The sequence below is a fragment of the Panthera tigris genome, chromosome X (assembly GCF_018350195.1).
Source record: "Panthera tigris isolate Pti1 chromosome X, P.tigris_Pti1_mat1.1, whole genome shotgun sequence".
NCBI classification, from domain to species: Eukaryota; Metazoa; Chordata; class Mammalia; order Carnivora; family Felidae; genus Panthera; species Panthera tigris.
Genome location: NC_056677.1, coordinates 33,119,532 through 33,146,077, shown reverse-complemented (window position 1 = coordinate 33,146,077; position 26,546 = coordinate 33,119,532). Strand labels below are relative to the sequence as shown.

Genomic DNA, 26,546 nt, shown 5'->3' with positions numbered 1-26,546 from the left:
ACCCGACTGGGTATGCATTTGAGGAAAACGACTAGCAGCAGCATGGTGGACGGTTGGGAAATTGAGAGAACGGGGGCAGGGAAATAAATGTATGCAGAGAACTATGATAGTTTACAGGTTTGAGGTGATGAGAGCCTGAACCGGGGAGGGAAGATGTTTTAAAAACTGGGCGAGGACCATGGAAGGAGAGGGAAGGAAAAACCCATACAAAATTAGACCAAAAAGTTTTCTGTGGCCAAAAGGCAAGCAGGTGATTATAATGACGTTTAACTCACTATCACACATATTCCCAAGAACATTCCTATCTCCTTTGAAAAAAAGTACAGAGAATCAACAAGAGAAAGAAGCAACTTCCAGTCACAGGCTAGATAAATGCTTACGGTTGACAGGCCACTTGCTAGACTGTGGGTGTTTGCCGAAAACCGTGAGGACACTAAGTCATTAATGCCTTCCCCAGTCTCTTCCAAGGAGTCCTAAGGAAGGAGGAGAACATCAGTGCTTTAGTTTCTTTCTTTCCTAGAAAGAGTTTTCACTTCCAAAACCACTTTGTTTTTAAATACCTGGACTATTAGATACAAATATCTATAAATCACCTTATTCTGAGGTTTTTCTCTTTTGCTATCCATTCAACGTGAATTATTTCATCAGAGGATTGGGGTCTCCTTCCTACTGGTGCTTGTTTTATGAAAAGAACATGAAATTTAGAATCACACAAACCTGGGTGTTCAATTTCTACCTCCCTGATCTCTAAGCTTTGGGCAAGGTACTTAAATTATTTAACTAAAAAGAAAATGGGTTTATGCATGTGTGTATACTGTCAATATGGGGAAATAGATCTTAAAAACCTCTCCAACAGAATTAACTCTTTTAGACACTGGATTCTTGTCCAAAATTCCAGATTCTGCTTTTCTTCTCCTACATGATAAAGTGGTTTTTCCTTTGGTTAATCATGCAATGCATTTTTACAGTAAAAATTTGCAAGCAATATAGATAAATATAAATTAAACTCAGGACTCCCACTAATATCTTAATGATCAAGTTTCAATAGTTTTATGATATGTACACACACATGCCTACATACACAACCACACATAAATGGAATATATCATGCATACTTTTTTTTTACATGAACACCTTTTTTGCTTCTCCTCTCCTCCGTCTCCTCTCACCCCAGGTTAAACTAATATTTTATATATTCTATTCCATATGTCCTTATTTATGTGAAAAATCATATAAAATTGTGCACACAGAAATCTGAGCAGTCATACATAAGAATTTCCTTTAACCATGTTGTTATAAATTGAGATATATCTATCTATCTCTCTCTCTCTCTCTCTCTCTCTCTCTCTCTCTATATATATATATATATATATATAATTCTGTGCTTTAAACTAAAACAAATTCTAAAATATCACACATGGAGAAAAGTGCATCAAACATAATTGTACAGTATAATAATATTAAGTGATCGAGTAGAAGCCCCCTTTGTGCTCTGTCAATGTCACAGACCTCTTTCTCTCATCTTTGAAATAATATCTTAACTCTTATGGTAATCACATCCTTACTTTTCTTTCTATTTTTGCTACCTAAGCATTCATTCCTAAACAATATATTGTTTTGCCTGTTTCTAAATTGTATGTAAATACAATTAAATGTAAGAGGCTCTTTTAGGTTTTGCCTCTTTGTCTCGACATTATAGTCTTTTAAGAGTCATCCAAGTTGTTGCATAATGTTATCATTTGTTCATTTTTATTTATTAGTCAATGGTTTCATACCCCACACTTTATCCATTTTCTGTTGCTAAATGTTTGGGTTGTTTCCAGAGTTTTTTCTATCATTATCAAAGTTGCTATGAATATTCTTTTTCGGTTATTTTTTTGAGAGAGAGAGAGACAAAGAACAAGGAAGTAAGTGCGTGCACACGAGTGGGGGAGAGGCAGAGGCCAAATCCCAAGCCCACTCTGTGTGCTGTCCCTGCAGAGCCCATCGCAGGGCTCCAACTCATGAACTCATTCATTGCCCACCCCGGTCTGCTCTGGCAATCACCAGTTTCTTCTCTGTACTTATAGGTCTAGTTCTGCTTTTTATTAGTTTATTCATTTGTTTTTTTTAACATTCCACATATAAGTGAAATCATATGGTATTTGTCTTTCTCGGACTTTTTTCACATAGAATTCTGCCCTCTAGGTCCATCTGTGTGTGTGTGGATATATCTTTATCCACTCATCTATGGATGCTTAGGCTGCTTCAATATCTTGGATATTACGAATAATGCTACAATAAATGTAGGGGTGCGTATATCTTTTCAATTTACTTTTTTGTCTTATTTGGATAAGTACCCAGTAGTGGAATTACTGAATTATATGGAAATTCCCTTAATTTTTTTTTAATTTTTTTAATGTTTATTTATTTTTGAGACAGAGAGAGACAGAGCATGAATGGGGGAGGGTCAGAGAGAGAGGGAGACACAGAATCGGAAGCAGGCTCCAGGCTCTGAGCTGTCAGCACAGAGCCTGACGCGGGGCTCAAACTCACAGACTGTGAGATCATGACCTGAGCCAAAGTCGGACGCTTAACCAACTGAGCCACCCAGGCGCCCCATCCCTTGTTAATTTTTTGAGGACCTTCCATACTGTTTTTCACAGAGGCTACATCAATTTGCATTCCCACCAACAGTGCATGAAGGGTCCTTTTTCTCCACATCCTCATCAACACTTGTTATTTCTTGTCTTTTTGATTCTAACCATTCTGACAAGTGTAAAGTGACAGCTCATTGTGGTTTTAATTTGCATTTCTCTGATGATTAGTGATGCTAAGCATCTTTTCAAGTGTTTGCTGGAAATCTGTACCTTTTCTTTGGGAAAATGTTTATTAAGGCCCCTTGCTCACAGTTTAATTGGATTTGAGTTGTATAACATCCCTCTATATTTTGGACATTAACCCCTTAACGGATAAAACATTTGTACATATATTCTCTCATTCAGTAGGTTGCCCTTTTTTGTTGTTGACAGTTTCCTTCATGGGACAAAAGCTTGTTATTTCGGTGTAGTCCCAATAGTTTAATTTTGCTTTCATTTCCCTTGCCTGAGGAGACATATCTAGAAAAATATTTCTACAGCAGATATGAAAGAAATTACTTCCCATATTTTTTTGCTAGAACTTTTATGGTTTCAGGTCACACATTTAGGTCTTTAATCCATTTTGAGTTTGTTGTTGTGTGTGGTGTAAGAAGCTAGTCCAGTTTCATTGTTCTGCATGTTGCTGTCCAGTTTTCCCAGCACCATTTGTTGGAAAGACCGTCTTTTCCCCCACTGCATATTCTTGTCTCCTTTGCAATAGATTAATTGACCATCGAAGTGTGGGTTTATTTCTGAACTCTACATTCTGTTCCATTGACCTATGTGTCTCTTTATGTGCCAGTGCCATACTCCTTAGTACAGATTTGTAGTAGATCTTGAAATCTGGGATTGTGATACCTCCAGCTTTTTCTTTTTCAAGATTGCTTTGGCTATTCAGGGTCTTTTCTGGTTCCATACAAATTTTAGGATTATTTGTTCTAGTTCTGTGAAAAATGTTGTTGGTATTTTGGTAGGGATTGCATTAAATCCATAGATCGTTTTGGGTAGTATGAACACTTTAACAATATTGGATCTTCCACTCCATGAGCATGGAATATCTTTCCATTTGCTTAAGTGCTCTTTCTTTCATCACTGTTTTATAGTTTTCAGACTATGAGTCTTTCACCTTCTTGATTAATTTTATTTCCAGGTATTTTATTATTTGTGGTGCAATTGTAAATGGGATCATTTTCTTAATTTCTCTTTCTGCTACTTCATTATTAGTATATAGAAATGCAACAGATTTCTGTGTATTAATTTTGTATCCTATGACTTTACTGAATTCACTCATCAATTCTAGTAGTTTTTTGGTGGAGTCTTAAGGGTTTTCTATATACAGTATCATGTCATATGCAAATACTGAGCATTTTACTTCTTCCTTATCAATTTGGATGCCTTTTGTTTCCTTATTGTTGTGGCTAGGACATGGAGCACTATGTTGCATAAAAGTGGTAAGAGTAGACATCTTTGCCTTGTTTCTGATCTTAGAGGAAAAGCTCTCAGTTTACCACCATTGAGTATGATGTTTGCGCTCAGCTTTTTCATATATGGCCTTTATGTTAAGATATGTTCCCCCTAGTTTCCCTTTGTTCAGGGTTTTTATTATGAATGGATATTGTACTTTGTCAAATGCATCTGATGATCATATGGTTTTCCTTTGTCTTGTTAATGTGATGTATAATGTTAATTAATTTGTGAATAATGAACCACACTTGCATCCCTGGGATAAATCCCACTTGATTGTGAATGATTTTTTTAAGTTTACTTATTTATTTTTGAGAGCGAGCGAGAGAGAGCGAGCGAGAGAGAGCGAGCGAGCGAGCAGGGGAGGGGCAGAGAGAGGGGGAGAGATAGAATTCCAAGCAGGCTCTGTACTGTCAGCACAGAGCCCAATGTGAGGCTTGAACTCAGGAACTATGAGATCATGACCTGAGCCGAAACTAAGAGTCAGATATTTAACCAACTGAGTCACCCAGGCATCCCGTGGTGAATTATTTTTTAAATGTGCTGTTGGATTTGGTTTACTAATATTTTATGGAGGATTTTTGCATCTCTGTTCAGCAGAGATATTGGCCTATAGTTTTCTTTTTGTAGTGTCTTGATTTGGTTTTGTTATCAGTGTAATGCTGGCCTTGTAGAATTCATGTGAAAGTCTTCTTCCTCTTCTATGTTTTAGAAATTTTGAGAAAAATAGGTATTAATTCTTCTTCAAATATTTGGTAGAATTCACCTGTGAAGCCATCTGGTCCTGGACTTTTGTTTGTTGGGAGTTTTTCGATTACTGATTCAATTTCATTGTTACTAATTGGTCTGTTCAAATCTTCTATTTCTTCTTGATTCAGTTTTGGTGTTGAAGTCCTTTACCTTTTGTTCATCTGGGCAACTCTGTATCTCATTTTCAGTTCTGAATAACTTTGCTGAGTATTCTTGGTTGTAGGTTTTTTTTTTTTTTCCAGCACTTTGAATATACCATGCCATTCCCTTCTAGCCTGGAAAGTTTCGGATGAAAACTCAGCTGATAGACACATGGTGTTTCCCTTGTATGTAACTATTTTCTCTTGCTGCTTTTGACGGCACTTGTTGGGATGAGCATTGGGTATTATATGGCAACCAATTTGTCAATAAATTGTATTAAAAAATAAAATTCTCTATCATTATTTTTTTCCACTTTAATTATTATGTGTGTTGATGTGAACCTCCTTGGGTTGATTTTATTGTGGACTCCCCGTGCCTTTTTGACATGGATGTTTATTTCCTTACCCAGATTATGGAATCTTTCAGCTATTATTTCTTTAAATAAGTTTCTGCCTACTTTTCTCTCTCCTTTTCTTCTGGGATCCCTATAATGTAAATATTATTATGCTTAATGATGTCACTGAATTCCCATAAGCTATTCTAATTTTGTATTATTCTTTTTTCTCATTGCTGTTCAGCTTGTTTGCCTCCCACTACCCTGTCTTCCAGATCATCTATTTGTTCTTCTTCATATTCTAATCTGCCATTGATTCCCTCTAGTATATTTTTAATTTCAATTATGGAGTTTTCTAGGATCAGGAGTAGTTTCATAATGTTGGAATTAGCTGTTCTTTAAAGGTTGAACACAAGTAAGCTTTGAAACCATTTGATCTTATTGCCCCACCCCCTTTTGTGGTAGATTTTAAAATACTTTCCAGGCTTTTTTTTTTTTACTCTAGTAAATAACAGTGAGCTTTAGAACCCAAGTTTCCTGGCTTGCTTTGGAAAATTATACTACTGTCATTTAACATTGTTTTATAACTTTCTTTCAAAGAGTTCAAATTCCATTATAGCAATTACACAAATCAGAATATCAAGGTATTAGAACTAGAAGGAAACTTAATAATTTAACTCAACCTTCTGATTTCAAAAACGAGTTCACGTTTGCACTAAAGTTTACATAATTTAATCTCATTTATGAAGGTAGTTTATTAGGGGTAACTTGAGATGTACAAATGTTAATATAAAATATACAGTCAGATAAATCTGGTAATATATGATTTAGAAAATGTTAGCATCCTTCATTTTCCAGGTTTAGATTAAGTGATGTTAAGCCAGGAGTTGAAATCCCCAAGAGGTATTTTTTTTAGGGATAATCTTCACCCATTAACCTGATTACCAGTTAACTTTTCTAAATCATTATTTTTTCTTTTTTTTTTAATTGAGAGAGAGAGAGAGAGAGAGAGAGAGAGAGAGAGAGAGAGAGAGAGAGAGAGGAAGCACGTGAGCAAGCAGGGGAAGGGGAGAAGGAAAGAGAATCTCAAGCAGGCTCCACATTCAACATAGAGCTCAAAGACGTGGGACTTGACCTCACAACAATGAGATCATGACCTGACCTTAAATCAAGAGTTTGACTCAACCAACTGAGCCACTCCAGGAGCCCTTCTAAAACATGCTTTAGTTGTTTTTATATATTGGTTGTGAAGACCAGTAGAAACAGATTCCCGTATATCTTCACTTTATTCTCACCTAAAAGTGGGAAGGTTTGGAACAAGACCGTGCCCTTTCCTCATGATCATTAGACTTTCTTCCACATCCAACTTACCAAGTCTTTGTCTAAAGCCCCAGGGACAGACTTGCTTCTTATGTTTACAGTATTCTCTAAATCTTCTGGAAATGACCCACTCAAATCTAATTCAGATCGACTCCGGTCTGGAGGAAGGAAGAGAACAGGAGGGATATCAATCAGCTAATTTTGTTAGAAGATTTCATTTTTTTAAATGTTTGTTTAGTTTTGAGAGAGAGAGAGAGAGAGAGAGAGAGAGAAGAGAGAGAGAGAGGGAGAGGAAGAGAGGGAGAGAGGGAGAGAGAGAGAGAGAGAGGGTGCCCATGTGAGCCAGGGAGGGACAGAGAGAGCGGGAGACAGAGGACCTAAAGCAGACTCTGCACTGACAGCAAAGACCTCGATATGGGGCTCAAACTCACAAACCATGAGATCATGACTTGAGCCGAAGTTAGATGCTTAACCGACTGAGCTACCCAGGTGCTACAATCTCATTTTTCATTGCCAATGTTTTATCATTATTTCCATTCTTTCTAGGCACAGGGCATGGAGTGTTAAGAAAGCAACAGAGAAACTTCATGCTGCTTACACTAACATACTTTTTTAAAATAGTATTTTCAAATTTTCTTTGACAGCATTATCAACACTGATGCATTCATTTCACGTTTGGTTAAAGGAAGTTAAATGCTCTGTTGTAAAATGCAAATTTTTAAGCTAAGACTTCTGTTTTTCTCATAGACTAAAAAACTCTCACAGAACGGGGCCTTAAAATATAATGAGCTCTTAGAAAAAAATAAAGCATTAATCATTCTTGATTTATATATTTAGAGAATTCACTGTGTTTTTACATTTGACATACAATGCTATTAAAGGATATAACAAATTTCTTTCACATAAAAAGGGAGTGGCCATAGGAAAACTGAGAGGAAGTTCCATTTCTTCAGACACAAGAATAGTCTTTCATCAGAGGAACATCTTGCTTTCAAATATGTAATTGTTTGAAATTTTTAAAAAAATTTTTATTTAATTTTATTTATCATTTTTTTTTGAGAGAAAGAGAGACAACACAAGTCAGGGAGAGGGGGAGACAGAGGAGAGAGAGAGAGAATCTTAAGCAGGCTCTGCACTCAGCACAGAGCCTGACGTGGGGCATAATCTCATGACCATGAGATCATGATCTGAGCCGAAATCAAGAGTCAAATGCTTAATCAACCGAGCCACCCAGGTACCTCTTAAAAATATAATTTAAAGAACAATGCACCACTCAGTAATGCTGTAGACAACTTACTAAGACAAAGACAGTTCATTTACACAGAGTGGTGGTTCTATGTCAAAGCCCTGCTGGGATAGACATAGTTGTTCACTACGAGAAAGATTAAAGAGAGCAAGTTCGTACTTGAGTTTGAAATGGTAAATGAAACACTGCAGAAGTGCTTAGCACAGTGCCTGACACAGAGTATGTGATCAAAAAACAGGAGCTGTTGACTAGAAGGAGTAGAAATATAATCTATGAGGTTGGCCTGTACACTAGTTAAAATTTTTTCTATTAACAGGAGAAACAATTTTGCAGTCCTGAACAAAATGCAACAAGAACCACATATATTTAGAAAACTCTTTGTGAGCTACATGACTAGGAAAGACTCAACTCAGCACACAGAATCTAGCCTCAGGCTTTATGCAAATATCATCATTAGGTAACAGTTAACCTTTCCATGTTGAGGATTCTGTCATGATTGTAATTCTACATAAAGGACTACTGCAAATGTCTCTAAAGAATTTTCTTATTCGTAGGTAATAAAATTGCAACATAAATAACACCTGTTTCACAGGGTTGTTGTGATGGAGAAGTGAAATGATATACAGTATTTGAATGTACCATCCGAATGAAAAGGGTTATTACTCACTTTAATGCAGCTTACAAGCAACATTTTATTTAAACCACAGGATAATTATTCTTTCTAGATATAGGGCATTTTAGACCATCATGTCTACTGAACTATCATTTCCCTGAATTCTGGAAAAGTGTTATCCTTCTACCAAATGAACCAATTATATTTCCTACACTCCTATACTGATGTTTGGTATAGCTCTGAAACTTGACTGACAAGCATATACACTTAATAAATGGATTTTGCATGAATGCAGGAGGCTCAAGGTGTCGCCTGGGTCCACATTTAACCTGTTCTTATGGAATGGACCTACCATCACAGGTCAAGGGACAGACGATTATTTTCTAAAGCATGAAATATCCATTTAATGTCACACAAGACTGTCAATTCCAAAACTTAGTCAAGGGTGCCTGGGTGGCTCCGTCAGTTATGCTTCCAACTCTTGATTGTGGCTCAGGTCATGATGTCAGGGTTTGTGAGACGGAGCCCTGTGTCAGGCTCAGCGCTGACAGCGTGGAGCCTGCTTGGGATTCTCTCGCTCCTCTCTCTGCTTCTCCCCTATGTTCACGTGTGCGCTCTCTCTCTCTCAAAATAAATAAATAGATTTAAAAGAGAGTAGTCATGCTGTAAATACCCACCTGAGGAGAGGGAGACCTCAGACACTGCTATGGACGGTGTGCCGGAAGTGTTTCTGCGACGACTCTTTGTGAGGTCGTCAGATGTGCTTTCAAGGGCAGCCAAATCCATGGAATTTTCGAAACCATGTTCCTTCTCACAAAGTAAAAATGAAAAAAGAACATTATGATGACTGTAGTTTACTTTCAAATCATATTAATATACTTCAGTATAACCACATTTATGTTGTATTACTCTTTAGGAGGGGCTAGTTAACATTAGCGGTGGGGGGTCCTCATCAGGGGTCCATATAACTCTAAAACTTACTATCAATAACCGCTCTATAAAACCCATTTGTTAATTAGGACAAAAGTTGTTCCAAATAATTTTACATTCACAAAACTGCGAGTGTTCCAATATATAATTAGCAAGAAAGATGATATAGGTACAGCTCCAATCTTAAATGAACTCTATATGAGAATATATAGAGGGGCGCCTGGGTGGCTCAGTCGGTTAAGCGTCCGACTTCAGCTCAGGTCATGATCTCACGGTTCTTGAGTTCGAGCCCTGCGTCGGGCTCTGTGCTGACAGCTCAGAGCCTGGGGCCTGCTTCAGACTCTGTGTCTCCCTCTCTCTCTGCCCCTCCCCAGCTTGCACTCTGTGTGTGTCTCTCTCTCTCAAAAATAAACAAAACATTAAAAAATTTTCAAAAAAAGAAAAAAAGAATCTGGCTAGCTTTGCATCCTCAAGTTACACACAAGCTTAGTATTCTGTTTTCTCCCATGTTTGTCCCCATTCTCAACACTCTCTTTCCCCAATGACCCCCTACCTCCTACACCCCCATTTAACAGAAGACCGTGACCCACAATCCAGGTTAACACATGGCACAGAAGGGCTCCCAGGATACTGCCCCAGCCTTGCACCAGAGTCTGTTCTGATAGCTCAGTGCCTCTGCCATATCAGTTACTAAATATTTTGAATATCATTCCTTGTTAGGTTGCCAGCAAAGTAAGGGTAATCGCCAACTATCAATGCACTTTTCTGGGTATGGAACACTACTGCTTGCTGAGCTTAGTATAAATATTTATAAATTTTAAATCTGCCTTTTACCTTATCAGCAAGTACAATTCAGACTGTAAGTATTTAAAGAAATCTTCTATTTTTATTCAATCTGTCTGGATGCCTTTTAGCTTTTCCTTAAGAATATTTATAGAATCTGGCTGTTTACAGTCTCTGCTTTTCTTTTTTAAGTTTATGATTTATCTTTCCGAAGTTGCACTATAGGAAGAGTCGCTATTTTAAATAAATATTTAGTTTTTATATTCAGTATTTAGATAACAACTATTTTTATTAAAGTATCATTGCCATATGATGTTAGTTTCAGGTAGATAGCATAGTGATTCAACAATTCTGTGCATTATGCAGGGCTCACTACCATAAGCATAGTCACCATCTGTCACCATAGGATGTTATTACAATATTATTGGCTATATTCCCCATCCTCCACTTTTCCTCTCCACGACTGACTTATTTTATAAATGGAAGTTTGTACCTCTTAATCCCCTTCACCTATTTCACCCACCCCCTCATTCCCCTCTCCTCTGGCAACCACCAGTCTGCTCTCTGTATTCATGAATCTGTTTCTGGTTTTGTCTTGGTGTGTTCATTCATTTTGATTTTTAGAATCCACATATAGGTGAAATTATGTGGTATTTTTCTTTCTCTGTCTGACTTCCCTTAGCATAATACCCTCTAAGTCCATCCACATTGTCACAAATGGCATGAACTCATTCTTTTAAAAAAATTTTTTTTATATTTATTTATTTTTGAGAGACAGAGCACAAGTGGGGGAGGGGCAGAGACAGAAAGAGACAGAATCTGAAACAGGCGCCAGGCTCCAAGCTGTCAGCACAGAGCCTGATGTGGGGCTCGAACCCACAAACCGTGAGATCATGACCTTAGCTGAAGTCGGACGCTTCACCGACTGAGCCACCCAGGCGCCTCATGAACTCATTCTTTTTTACGGCTGAGCAATATTCGATTGTATACATTTACTACTTCTTTATCCACTTGTCTATCAGTGGGCACTGGGGCTACTTCCATATCTTGGCTATTGTAAATAATGCTGCAATAGGCATAAGGGTACGTGTATCTTTTTGAATTAATGCTTTCCTTTTCATTGAGTAAACACCCAGTAGTGCAATGGCTGGGCCGTAGGGTACTTCAATTTTTACTTTTTGAGGAACCTCCATACTGCTTTCTACGGTGGCTGCACCAGTTTGCATTCCCACCAACAGCGCACAGGATTCACGACCTCCATTTCTATCTCTTTGTTCCAAAGCCCAGTGTCTCACTTGCGGGAAGACAATGGCATCCTAACTGGTCTCTTGGCTTTTCCACTTGTTCCCCTACAGCTGCTTCTCAGCACAGCCTCCAGATCCTGTATAAAAGAAGCCACATCTTCTGCCTATTTTTCATTGGATTATGTCTTGGGGTGTTGGGTTGTGTAAGTTCTGTACATATTTTGAATTAAGGAGCACAGTCGTCACGATGAGCGCCAAGTGATGCCCGGAATTGTTGAATCAGGATGCTGTACACCTGAAACTAATACAATCCTGTGCATTAACTATACTGGAGTTAAACAAACTAATAAAAAATAACAAAAAAAGAAGCCACATCGTGTCCCTCTTCTGCTCAAAACCCTCCAACTGTCCCCAGCTTATTCCAACTCAATGTCAAAGTGCATACGGTGGTCAGTCCCTATTACCTCTCTGAGCTCACTTCCTCCTCCTCCTCCCTTTGTTCACTCACAACAGCCAAACTGGCCTTCGTGTTCTTCCTTAAATATACCAGGCACGTTCCCACTTCAGAGTCTTAGCACTGGCTGTTTCTCTAGGGGCGTTAAAAATATTTTAGGCACTGGTTGAACAGTGCCTTGACCATCCAAGAGGGAGGCCAGCCGTAAGTAATTGGAACAGCCTTCCCTGTATGTGTACCTGCTGAATATCAGTGCTGTCCCTACCTGGAGAAACACCTTGCTCCAGACTCCTGCATAGTTAATTCTTTCACTTCAAGTCTTTGCCTGACCAGGACCAAGATTTCTTAAACATAGATGTCAGCTCTATGTATGGAGCTTCCTGCTTAACAAAAAATCTAGATGCTCATTGATTCAAAAGAACCATTTCCATATATGTATATACGGAAGGTGTGTGTGTGTGTCCACACACACACACACACACACACACACACACACACGTTTGTTTATTTTTGAGAGAGAGAGAGGGGGAGGGAGGGAGGAGCAGGGAGAGATGGGGACAGAGGATCTGAAGAGGGCTCTGTGCCAACAGCAGAGGGCGCGATGTGGGGCTTGAACTCACGAACCCTGAGATCATGACCTGAGCGGAAGTCGGAGGCTTAATGGACTGAGCCACACAGGCAACCCATATTCTCTCTATATTCTATGTATAATGCAATTTAAGTCTTTATGGTGTGTCGATCCCTAATTTTAACAGGTGTGCATAAAGAAAAACTATTCAAATATTTCAAGATTCTACTTTTCCTGATTTAAATCAGTCTGGGAAAGTTTTAGTGCAGTCAACTTAGGAATTCTTGGCAAATAACATGGAAGATCAAACTAGGAGACTTCTAAACATTATTTATATTTTGTTTAAGCCACATAGCCATTTAACCCCCCATCATACAAATACCACCCTTGAACCTGCTCCTTCCCTTTCCTTCACATTTCTGGCTTCCCACCAAGAGCTAAGGGTGCAGGAAGTTCAGTCCTGATAACGAAGCATCTACAATTAAACGGCATAAACAACATCCTTCAAGATCCCGAGAACTCAGACCCAACCAGGCAATGGTGGTGAGGTCAAGTCTCGGAAGCTGGGTGTCCTTTTGCATTTGTGGACTTACTCTACTGCTGGCTGAGGTCACGCTACGTGTGCTTGGGGCCGGTGACCTCTGCGTGACGGTGGTCACTCCACTGCTCCGGCTGCTCTTCCGAGTTGCCGGGCCGGCTTCCTGGTCATAAAGGTCTGATGAACCAGTGCTTCCCCTAAATGAGAAAGAATATTCTGACTTTAACTAGGATGCAGACCAGCAAGCAAAGACACAGCCATGGAAAAGCTTCCAAGAAAATGATGATGACAAGTGAACCCCCCCGAAACGCACTGCAGCCACACTGGAATCGGTCGCTATCTTCCTCAGAGACTCACTAGGCTCAAGCCCATTTGTCTGACTCCAGGGTTTCTGTAACTGAGCTTCACCGGACCGTTGCAGCCTTATTTCCTACTGCTCACCAGCATCCTCCCACCTGCGCAGGTTCTCCGCTCCCCTCTCAACTCACCACACTCACGGCACCCGCTCCAGCTTCTACCTCTAAGGCTTTTTCTCATGTTCTCTCCACCTGCTATGCTCTATTTGCCACTCTGCACTTATGCAAATCTTCGCCATCCTTCATGGCCCAGATGAAGGCCAGCCTCCCCTATCAGGCACTTCCTGTCATCTACAAGCCTTGTGAACCTCTGCTCTGCTCCGTTCTTACTGACTCACAGTCTTTGCCAAACTGTGTAGCACTTCACTCCAGGATGTCTTATTTGGCTTCTAAGTGACCCACATATATGGGCCTTGTTGCCTCTTTCAACCTGAGCTCCTTGGGGACAGAGTTCATGACATATTTACCACATTATCTCTACCACCTTCATAAATGCCTTGGTGCAAAGGAGGCACTCAGTACATACTTAATCAAAGAGTGGGAATTATGTTTTATTTCCCTATGTTGTTTCAGTGTCTGGCTCATGGTACACATTTAATAAATGTGGCATAAAAATAATGACATTTGGTAAATGGGCTTGACTCACTTTGTTTGCTAAAACTGATTCAATCCCATTCAATAATGATTATAAAATAATAGCTCCTGCCTTTGAGGTGATCATGATTTTCTGATTACATGGAGTTTCGTAAGTATAAGTTTTGAACAAATTAGATTTTAAGAGAAGTGTTTGCTCTATTTTATTCTTTATCCTCGGTGAACACAAAATACGCTAAGTGGTAAAACATAAGCCTTTGTGAATTTCACTATTTGATTTACTATTTAGTAAGTTATAAGTGCATCTATAATCATAAGCATGTTAAAGCCTAGACGTGATAGTTAACAGTGATTAGAACTTACGTTTGAGCCAATCAGAAAAGATATGCAAAAGAATAGAGGAAGAGTGCTTTAAAAAAAAAAAAAAGGATGTCTCACTGTGCATGTGACATTACTGGAAGACAAATCTGGCAGAAGAAAGAATCGGCAATGACCACTGCAGCTATCAACCACAGCTCCTAACTTTTTCAAGGCTCTGCACCAGAGAAGCCACCAAAATCAAATCAAATATGCCCTGATTTTTACTCCTGGCTACCACCACCCTCAAAAATTATGCAAAGAGAAGCTACATTTACTGAGTATTTTCTAGGTGTTTGACACTTTCCATGTCCCAACATCCCTGTAAGAAAAACATTCTTATTTTAAAGATGGGAACACTGAGTCCTAAAGAGGTTAGACAACTATTCCATGTACGTAGGCATAGGTGTGTGTACACACACAACACACACCACCCCCCCCCCCCCCGCACCACACCGTCGCACAGTTCGTACATAATAAAGTCAGGATAAAAACTGAAAATTGCCTGCCTACCCAAAGCCTACGCTCATTCTAGTTTCTCCTGTTGCTTACTCATCACTCACCAAGATCAAATTGATAGAACCAGGCAGGCTGTACATTGCTAGAAGGAGCTATCAAACAGAAAACAATTCAAGGGTGAGAGAGCTGGGGGTTAGTTTCTTGGAATCTGATGAAAAGAACTAAAAGTTCTCTGGGTAGCATTCCTACGATACCACATAGAAACAGTCTCTGGCTTCTTCCTCTAGATATGGCACCCTGAATGAATTATAGATTGCTCAGGAAGGGTCTAGGACTGTGTCTTGATTCTGACAAGAGAACAAAGTTTTATGATTAAATAAATTTATATAATTCAAGATTCTAAGTTCCTTGGAGACTTTCCAGAGCCCTCCAAGCTCAGGTGCTACACTTTTACACTTGACGACAGTTAACCATCTGAGTGATTTTGCTCATCTCAGAAGTCCTACCTAGAAAGATCTTAGAGACCTACCCAGGAACACTGTGGTGGAACCACAAAACTTTTCTGCTATTTTAGGTAAAATCTCCTTGAAAAAACAAGGGCTAGACATTAATCTTGCAGAAATGAGCCAAGAAGTTAGGATCCAAAGGGACTCATGTCGATATATCTGCTTGTGCCTGTCCTGAAAGTTCTCCTTGACCCAGGTGGTTTTGAAAAAGTCCCCATCTCAGATGAGCTTCACTAGAACCAAAAGTCCTACTTATGTAGAAGCTCTGGCAGAAGTTGATTAATTGTGGTGATGACATTCAAGAGGCTATCCTGTAATAATAAAAAAATTCTTATAAGTCAGCTACTGGAAATTGTTGCCAGAAGCACTACCTCAAAAATGACATATAATTTCACATTTGTCCCTGACATTTACCGTGAGCTTCTCAAAAATATTTTCCTCTCAGTCAGTTGTTTCAGTTGGTCAGACTAAAAAAGATTCAGTCTGATGAGGCATAATATCATAAATAGTTGGGTGCCAACTCTCTTAGATGTTATATAAAATATGACATAAAATACATAAATCATTGCCACTTAAATAGGAAGAGGATAAAAGAAGTCTAAATTCAAGAAGTTTAAAGTTCAGTTAAGAAACAGCTATTTTTTGGGTCAGAGGACCTGAATAGGTATCTTCCCAAAGAAGGCATACATACGGCAGACACACGAAAGATGCTCACCATCACTAATCATCAGAGACATGCAAATTAAAACCACAACGAGATCTAACCTCACAACTGTCAGAATGGCTAGATTCAAAAAGACAAGAAAGGGGCACCTGGGCGGCCCAGTTGGTTAAGCATCCAACTCTTAATTTTGGCTCAGGTCACAATCTGCCATGAGATCGCGCCTGCATCGGGCTCCACATCCAGCTCCACATTGGGCATGGAGCCTGCTTAAGATTCTCTCTCTCCCTCTCCCTCTGCGTGCACACTCTTTCTCTCTCTCTCTCTCTCTCTCAAAAAAAAAAAAAAAAAAAAAGAGAGAGAGACAAGAAATAACAAGAGTTGGGTGAGGATGTGGAGAAAAGGGAACCTTTGTGCACTATTGGTAGAAATGTAAATTGGTGCAGCCACTATGGAAAACAATGTAGAGGCTCCTTAACAAATTAAAAGTGGAAATACCATACGGTCCAGTAATTCCACTCCTGGGTATTTACCCAAAGAAAACAAAAACATTAATTCAAAAAAAATATATGAACCCTTAAGTGTATTGCAGCATTATTTACAATGGACAAGATATTGGCGCAACCCAAGTGACTACTGATAGATGAATGGATAAAGAAGACGTGGTATATAGATAATGGGATATTACTCAACCATAAAAAAGAATGAGATCTTATCATCTGTGACAACATGGATGGACCTATAGGGCAAGGGTATAATGCTAAGTGAAATAAGTCACAGAAAAATATATCATATGGTTGTATTCATATGTGGAATCCAAAAAACAAACGAAGAAATGAAAAAACAAAATGTAGAATCAGACGTATAAATACAGAAAACAAACTGGTGGTTGCCAGAGGGGAGGGAGTGGGAGGACAGGCAAAACGAGAGAAAGAGAGTGGGACATAAAAGCTTTCAGTTATAGAATGAGCGAGTCACAGGAATAAAAGGTACAGCACAGAGAATATAGTCAATGGTATTGTAATAGTGTTGCGTGGTGACAGACGGTAGCTATATCTCCAGTGATCGCAGCATAACATACAGAGTGGTTGAATCCCTGTTGTACACCTAAAACGAATGTGACGCTGTGTCAACTATTCTTAAAAAATGAAAGAGCTATTTTTGATTCAGATATCAGGTCACTGATACTTAAATTGGAAGTGTTAGAAATCAGTATCAACAAAACTTCTAGCTAAAATTTGCTTAAAGGGAAACTGACAAGAAAGAGAGAGATTTTTCCTGTTCTAGAAGGGCCCAGAGTGTGGAGATAGGACACCGCCTGGGGAGCTCAGACATCCCAGGTTACCTGAAAGACACATTGCCTAGAGTAAGAGACCGTCTCGTTTACTTTAGCTTATGAAATATACTTTAAAAGCCTTCCATTTTGTTATCTCTAATTTCACAATGGCCCCAAAACTTGATAATGGCTTTCTAGATTTATTTTTAGATAAAGGATCTAAGGACAAGGGACAGAGACTATAATTTAATGAGTTGCCTTTGTGGATTATATAACCATCTCCCAGGAGTTGTAGTCCGGAAAGCATTTCCCAGGATGCAACCCTCCCAGAGTGGCCTGACAATGTTGAGTCTGTGCCCGCATGGTTAAATGAATACTCCCCTAAGAAAGCTCAACCAAAAGGCAGCATTAATATCAGAGATACTAACACTCACTGTGACAATGAGGCTAGTGCATAGCATGACACAGAGACTGCGTATTCTTTCTGTGGTTTATGCACTTTCCTAATTTTTTTTGTTATATCAGATCTGAAATGGATATATAAGAAAAGCAAGGGAGGTAACAGAAAGTGAAGTGATCCCATTAAATGGCAAAGATGTTAAACATGAGAAAGAAAAGAGAAAAAAGCTGAACATAGGTCAACTTTCCAGTCTCTGGTGATCCCAAAATGCTTTGCCTTTCCTAACAGTCTTATGAGAGATGGGTGGTCTTCATCCGTGGCTGCACATCAGAAACAGTGGGGGAGCTTTTAAAAATCTCCAAGCTTAGACTACATCCAAGACTAATCACATCAGACTCTGAGCATGGGATCTAGGCCCATAGGATCGATATGTTTTAATGACACCACCCCTCAGTGATTCCAATATACAGCCAAGGCTGAGAAACACTGGGCTAAACTCTTGATTAGTTTGAATTTGTTCATCTCAGACATCTCTCCATCTGCAATTTGCCCCCCTCATACCACTATTTTCTTAACCTCAGTAATCACATCAATACAAGTGATCTGTCCTCAAGACTTAGCCTGTGGATAAATGGAAGGACACTTTCTTTGTTAGTGAGTGAACGTGTTGTACCAGGAATCAGCAAACTACGGTCCACGGACAGAATTGAGCCCATTGTCTGTTTTTGTAGCCTGTGAGCCAAGAGTGGTTTTTACATTTTTTAAGTAATTGAAAAAAAATATTTTGTGACGTGTGAAAATTACATGGGGTTCAAATGTCAGTGCCTCTAAATAAAGTTTTGTTGTAATGCTGGCATGCCCATTCATTTATCTATTGTCTACAGCTGCTCCAAGAGCAGAGTTGAGTGGCTGAGACAGAGACCGTGTGGCCCAAAAAGCTCAAACTATCAACTATCTGTATATCTACAGAAGCTGTGTTGACCCCTGTGAGTACTGCCCATCCACACAGGCACACAACATACAGATACGGGTATCTCCATTTAACAGTCAAATCCTTGGAGCACCCGGGTGGCTCAGGCGGTCGAGTGTCCGACTTTTGATTTCAGCTCAGGTCATGATCCCAACCACAGTTGTGGGATTGAGCTCCGCATCAGGCTCCAGGCTGAGCAAGGAGCGGCTTAAGATTCATTCTCATTTTCATTCTCTCTCTCTCTCTTCCCCCCGCCCCCCCCCCACTCATGTGCTCTTTCTAAAGTGAAAAAAAAAAAGAAAAGAAAAGAAATAAAAATAAAACTCTTTGGAGAGGTTGACACATCCTAAAAGGATGAATTTCAGGTACTGCGTGCCTGTGTGGATACATGTGTACAGATGTATGTGTTTTATTCTTAGGCATAGGTGAACCATCATAGGAGCTTTGGAATGCAGAATTAGGGAAGCAGAGAAATGAGGAAAAAGTACAAGTTCATCAGGGAGCTTCTCTAGCTGCAGTTTCCTCTGAAGTCACTGGCTTTCTGTGATTTAATTACACACATTTTCCTCCTGTCTCCTTCTTGGAGAAAGGATACAATGTGGTGGGTACTCAGTGAAATTTTGTTCAATGAATCATAGTGTTAATTATATAAAGAACCTTTATTTTTTTTAACTTTTCTTTACCATTTGTTGTTTTTTTTTTTTTTTGAGAGAGACAGACAGACAGACAGAGACAGAGAGACAGAGTGTGAGCAGGGGAGGGGCAGAGAGAGGGAGATACAGAATCCAGGCTCTGAGTTGTCAGCACAGAGCCCGACATGAGGCTCAAACTCACAAAGGGTGAGATCATGACCTGAGCCGAAGTCGGACGCTTAACCGACTGAGCCACCCAGGCGCCCCCAAGAACCTTTATATTTGATTTACTAAAACAAAGGGTGATTTGTTTGGTGGGTTTGAAACTGTTTAGCGTTTTCTTAAAGGACCTGCTTTATTTATTTTTTTTAATATAATTTATCGCCAAAATGGCTCACATACAGTGTGTAAAGTGTGCTCTTGGTTTTTGGGGTAGATTTCTGTGATTCATTGCTTACATACAACACCCAGTGCTCATCCCTGCAAGTGCGTGATGGGCATAAAGGACCTGTTTTAAGAAGACTCTCCTTAAAGTGGAGGAGACAGTCACCATGAGGAAAGGATTCTGAGTGGGTAGGAAGGAAAAGAACAGGTAAAACTCCCAGTCTGAAAATACTTTTGTCTTTTACCATCACAATAGAATCCTGATCCCCTGTCTTCTTTCTAAATAATGCATGAAAGCCATTTGGAAGAGAGAGGCCACCAGCCATGAAAAACCTTGGGTGAATTGGAAGTCAGGGGCAAGAAAGCCGATTGCCTCCATGTGTAGACACCAAGGAAAACAAGTGTTTAGCAGAACTTAACTTTCAGGAACTAAAGGGAAAAGGCACATGCTCTGTACTTAATAGCTCAAATTTGCCAAACTCTTGTTCCATCTGGGATGCTATGTTGCTTATAAAAACAGATCATCAATGTATCCGAAGCCATCTGTATCTCGGTCCAACTTAGCTCTTAATTTCATCTCTTTCATACAACACTTCAATTTTTACACTCTAAAATCCCCCAACAGTTCATTTTCCAGTACACGCAACATCGCTTTATGCCTCTTTTCCTTTATACTTTCTCTTTCCTCTGTTTCATTCTTATCTTTCTTCACCTGGCAGGGTCTTCTTCATCCCTTAAAATTGCTTAGAGGTCATCTCCGTGAAGCTTCTCTGAATCCTCTCAAAGGATAAATGCCTCTCTCTGGTTTTCCCATAGCACACAGAACATCTTTTTAACATGATACAATATTGTCTTGAAATTATGTGGTTATATCAATCTTCCTTGACAAATTGGATGTTCATGAAGGGGTGGAATAATATCACTGTCTAAAACCTTCCACAGTTAACTACCATTTGGAATACGGCACTAGGACAATAATGTTGACAGAACTGTGTGTTGAAATTATTTGTATAAATAAAATTCACAGGTGAGCCAGTCATATACCTCTACACCTTAACGATTTGCAGACGGAGAAGACCATTGGTGTATCTTAGATACCCTGAGAATGGACACACCACAAAATACGCCTGAAAAAAATTATTATACCAGAAGGGGGAAATGTGTTAAATTTAGTTCATAGAAATAGGACATGTCAAGGCAGTGAATCTTTGAGAAACGGCTGCAGAAACAGATGAGAGAGCAAAGGAGCTGTCCTTGGGCTCACAATCATTTGACCACAAGAACGAGGCAAGTCAAGAACCCAGTTGTAATCCAACCAAAGTATAATATCAAGAGTCTGGCTGAACGACCAAGTCTCCATAACTCCTCAAATTACTGTCATTACATAAAGGAAAGTCACACCTATATAAAGTTAGCACAAATCAGGAGCTGAGCAACCAGTGGTCTGACAAACTGCACCTTTGGAAGAGGCCCAAGAGCAGTCTGGGAAGGATGCTGTAGCAGACCCCAGTGCCCCCGCCCAGTTCCCTTGGCACTCACCTCTACCCACAGAATCCTATTTACTGTGAACACCCATAACTCTATGCCTGAGGGCATTTTTTGGATCACAAGAGCATGGAGCACCTGTGCACAGAACAAGTCAGAAGTGCCAAAGAGTCAGTGCCCCAGAATTAGTCCTCAGCCAGTGATGAACAGGGAGCCGGTGTATAAATACCCCAGATTCCCAATCTCTTGACTAGATAATTCTAAAGTGTGTTGTACACTGTTTCCTGCAGGTGTCCACTGAGAGTGAGCACTGGATCCCCATAGCAGTAAACGGCTTCTTTCCTTTCTCTGGCTCACTTCCCCACTCCTCTTGGGTTTCCAAAACCACCTCCTAAATAAATTATTTGCTCTTGAATCCTTATTTCGGGGTTTGCTCTGAGGGGACCCAAATCGGGGTAGGTGTGTATGATGGGCAAAGGATAAGTAGAAAGGGATGACTATGTGGTATAAACAGAAGTTTCTAGCTGAAGATGTATTTGGCAACTCCAGACTTCATATTACTCCCACCGATAGGGTCACGGTCTAAGCACATGAAACACTGGTGAATCTGATACGATTGCCATATTCTCCAATGTCACGACAGACCTGCCGCAGAGAAACACAGCATCTTCCTTTGTCCATTTTGTACTGAACTGAGTGAAGGTTAAGTTCAAAGGTCCGTTTTTCCTTTATGTGTTTTAGGGGACATTGTTCATGTCCTACCCAGATCCCCTTATATCACTTGTGCTGGCTCTGCACGCTCATCTCCAGCTTCTGAGCGCTTGCCTGCTAATGGCCTGCGCCCATGGCCTTCAGAGATCTGCCCTTTAGCACTGGAGCAAGGGGTCTAGACATGCTTTGGAGTGGGTCTTCCCAGACCTCCGTTGGAGAGGTGTCAAACAAAATGCAGGACTCTCAGTTACATTTGAATTTCAGGTAAACAACGAATCATTTTTAGTACAAAAATATACTAATACTTATAGAGTATATGAATGAAAATGATATTGCATGGGGCATACTTTGTATCTTTGTTTGTTAAATCTGGAAACCCTATCCAAGGGAATTCAGAGTCATTGACAAATTGGTAAAGGAGTGCGATGGTCCAGCTCCTCAAAATGGAAAAACTCAAGAGACACATCTTATAGCTCCAGAATCCCTTGAGGGATCAAGCTGAGTTCTCAAATTCAGACCTCATCTGAGAAAGCACATTGCTTAGGTTCTTCCCATTTATTCTGCTTCCCTTACTCCTGTACTGGTTTCTCCTGGAATCACTTCATTAATAAATCACTTACTTATGAATCCTTGTCTGAGGGTTTGTTTCTGGATGGGCGTGACTTCACACAGATCCCTCACAAATCATACCGCATTGCCAAACTCAACACAACGTAAAAGGGCTTAGGACCCGCTGCCCTGAAGAGCATTCTATTTATTAACCATAGCTTCCATGCATATTCTTTTGAAAAAAAGAAGTCTCCTTTGCCTCATCTGTCAAGTCCCTAGCAGCAAGTGAAGGGCCGTGTGCTGTGCGCCTCTGGGAGGCTGCTGGGCCTTGCCTTACCCATTCATACTTTTCTCTGCTTTCAAACTACTGAAAAGAAAGTTAACCAGGCATCTGGTAAAACATCATTTCCATTCTGATAGGATAGGAGTTTTAAACAAGAATTCCCAAGCCCAGCTGCTCCAGGAAAAGAGCAACGGACCATGAAGAAATATGCATTGTGCAGGAGAAAGGGGGAATTCATTGCTGAGCTGGGTCAGGTAACAGACCAAAGAGACTGGCTGGGCCCTTACAGCCTCTTTAGGGAAATTTGCTGTTCCATATTCTAAAATGAGTTACAAGGGGGAATGCAATTCTGCTTGCAAAAGCTAAGGAGGAATGGAAGTCTGCCAGTTTTACTACTTAGCTTTGCAGAATTACTGCAGCTTCAAGCAAACAAAAAGGAGCTAATATTTTTTGGTGGGGGAGTTAGGAAAAGATGGGCTACTTCCTGCCCCAACTTTCCAAGGAATAGTTTTGGGATAATATAACTCATCTCACTGTGGCAGTCCATTAATGAGTCATCGTTATGATAAATGCACGTTCTAGGAAACGAACGTTTTGCTCTACTGATCTCCCCAATGGCTTTATTCTCTTTCTTACTGGGAAAACACTGTTCCTGGCATGCTTTACCAAAAGCATCCCCGACTACCATATCCTGATCTTCTATAAACCATTTCAGGTACTTGGGATTTAGAAGATAAAGTCTGCCTCCTTTCAGTTTACAACAAGAACAAGAAAACCCTAGGTCAATACAACAGTGTTTGGTGAAACATGTCCATATGGCTTTACAATATTATGATTATTTATACTCAGCAGTAGATAACACAGAAGAAATAAACCCAGGCACATGGGTTCTGGAAGAACAGCAAAACCGTATTCTTGTTGAATAACTGTAACACTAATTAATTTAAAATGGAATAATCTATTTGCTGGGCAGGAGACTTTTTGGTCTCTAACAGGAACTCCATCTTTCCTCTTCAGACATATATATATACATACATATGCATGTATATATACATATATATACATATACACATATATACACATATATACATATATATGTGTATATATGTGTATATATATGTATATATGTATATATACACACGCATATATGTATATATACATATATACATATATGCATGTACATATACATGTATATATACATATATGCATGTAGATATGTATATATACATATATACATATATATACGTATATGTACATGCATATATATGTATATATGTATGTATACATATCTACATGCATATATGTATATATACATATATGCATGTAGATATGTATATATACATATATACATATATATACGTATATGTACATGCATATATATGTATATATGTATGTATACATATCTACATGCATATATGTATATATACATATATACATATATGCATGTACACATACATATATAGGTATGTATATATGTATATATATGTATATATACATACATGTATATATGTATACATGTGTATATGTATACATATGTATATGTATACATGTGTATATGTATACATATATATACATATATAGAGAGAGATAATATATTTTCCCTGTATGTGTATTTTTTATGTATATGTATTTTCCCTGTGTGTGTGTGTGTGTGTACACACACATACATACATATTTTTTTTAGGAAATATGTAATTTTTAATTGGGTAACTGGTTTTTCTGATTGTGTTTTGATTTGAAATCTCCCGATTTGAAGCAACCCTAGGATTGTCCCTCTCCAGTCGGCTGACGTCCTCCTAAAAGAGCAGAGAAGAAAAAGCCAGTTCGACAGAACTGTCACATCACACGAGGTGCCGGCTGAAGGTTTTGTTTTTTAGATGTGGTCCAAAGTGTACATCCACCCACACTGGGTCCCCAGGGTGTTGTTGTAGGGGGACAGGTGTGGAGGCCTGTGGGCGCGGCCACTCTTGGCCTCCTTTCCGTCTCGGAGCCGCTCGGCTAGTGTCTGGTGGTCAGGACGTGGATGACCCGCCAGGCTGTCAGCGTGGCTGACGCCATCCCCAGAGCGGCCCCGCGGCGGATGGCCAGCCGTTTGGCTGACAATCTGCTGGCCGGAGCTGGAAGGGCCTGGGCTGCCTCTGGACTCCTGAAGAGGTCCAGGTGGCTCTCGGGCCTTGAATACATTGTCAGGGTGATGCCAGGAGAGGTACCCGTGGCCACCGAAGATGCGACAGCTTCTGCAGGCCCGGGTCGGGGGACCCTGGCCACCGTGCTATCAGTGCTCTGAGGCGGCAGCCCAGCCTGTTTCTGGGCCTCCTCTGCAGCTAGCTTCCAGTCCATCCAGGTGGTGTATATATATATGTGTGTGTGTGTGTGTGTGTGTGTGTGTGTGTGTGTGTGTGTGTATATCACCCCTCTTAAATATTAGCCTGAAGTCTATGCCAAAATGGCTCATCTGTGGAGTCCCCAAGAAGCTGGGCAAAAATAGCAACACTAAGTTAGTTGGTTCTTATCTCTAAATAATGGGGACCACTGTCTGAGAGTCAGAAGTTCAACAACCGCAAACAAAAATGAAGTTTTTATACAAAGATTCTGTGGAACATGGCAGGGGGCTGCCCCAAGGTAAGTCGAGGAGACTATTTCAAGGACAAAAGCAACTATGGTTTGAATTTTTTTTAATCATAAAGGAAATATATCTACATTCTTGAAAATTTGAAAACTACTGAATATCGATGATCTTTTGAGAGTGGATCATAAATGATTTTATACTTCCTCATTTTTTGTGTTGTTCTCCATAAAATGCACTACTTTGCAGCAATGCTGTAGAGAAAAAAGAAACCAGTATAGAGAGCCACCATGGGAAAAAACCAAAGTCATAAGAGGGTCCTCTCTAGGGGAATTTGCTGTTCCATATTCTAAAATACATTACAGGGGAGAATGCAATTCTGCTCACATAACCTGAGGAGGCTTCACTAGCTGGATTTGTAGAATTACTGCAGCTCCAGGAAAATGAAAGGGAATTAACATTTGGACAAACCAGTGAAACATGAGGGTACATCTTTTTTCTCATCACTGCCTTTGATAGTACACTAATCATGAAAATAAGCCTTGACTTATACCCCAACAGGATAAAGAAAATCAAGCCTGATGTGAAATGACTATGCTCTTGGCTATCCTTTCTTTTTGCTTTTCTTGACAAGGTGATAACCCTGGGCATAGGAGATTCTCACTTGGCCCCACTGATAACAAGTTGGATGAGGTGGAACTAGAAAGAGGTGGAATTTATGGAAATTCTCTGGAGCAGTTCAAGTGATGAAATTATTAATAACTTTTAAAAAGCTGCAAGGAATATATCTAATGCTCACATGTTTCTTTTCAGAAGCTTCAACAGAGAAAGATCAAGAAATCACTGAAAAGAATGTATTTTCCCTGTATATCCCCAAACATCAAGTCCCGTCCCTACACATCACACCGATGATTCTGATAGCTGTAATTCCAGAAGGCTAAGCGCTTCCCAGTTCAACTGAAAAATACCCTCCTGGCTTTTCATGTTATGTTACAAGTTCTCCAAGAAGAAATACTTTACAGGTACCTAGAAGCACTGTTTGGATGGAAATAAGTCAACCTTATTCTCAGGCTATACCGTTGTGCAATCTGTATGTGCTTTACCTGTCTGAACCAGGGATGGACTTTAAACTCCGAAAGTTTTGGCCCTCTAAGTCCAAGCTGTAGCTCCGCCCACTTTCAGTTTTTGGAGTTACGATTTCTCCCCTGGTTGCTGATCTGAACTTGCTAAGAAGAAATCTGAAATTATATAAATATATATGTACTTAGAAGTAACATCAGAGAAAAAAGCATTTTAAAAGATCATTTCAAGAATACCATTTCTAATATTTTCAACAGTAAATAATTCTTCAGTA

At 39.7% G+C, this 26,546-nt stretch overlaps 1 protein-coding gene across 1 annotated transcript in view; it reads right to left on the bottom strand.

Moving 5' to 3' along the window:
• SYTL5 (synaptotagmin like 5) overlaps positions 1-26,546 on the bottom strand; it is a 134,939-nt gene that overhangs the window by 28,812 nt on the left and 79,581 nt on the right. Inside the window, exons 6-10 of the mRNA XM_007085472.3 lie at positions 26,296-26,430; positions 13,059-13,200; positions 9,164-9,293; positions 6,679-6,785; positions 381-473 (exon numbers count right to left, since the gene is read on the bottom strand). Of these exons, the coding sequence (XP_007085534.2) occupies positions 381-473; positions 6,679-6,785; positions 9,164-9,293; positions 13,059-13,200; positions 26,296-26,430 (607 nt within the window). The remainder of the gene's footprint in view (positions 1-380; positions 474-6,678; positions 6,786-9,163; positions 9,294-13,058; positions 13,201-26,295; positions 26,431-26,546) is intronic.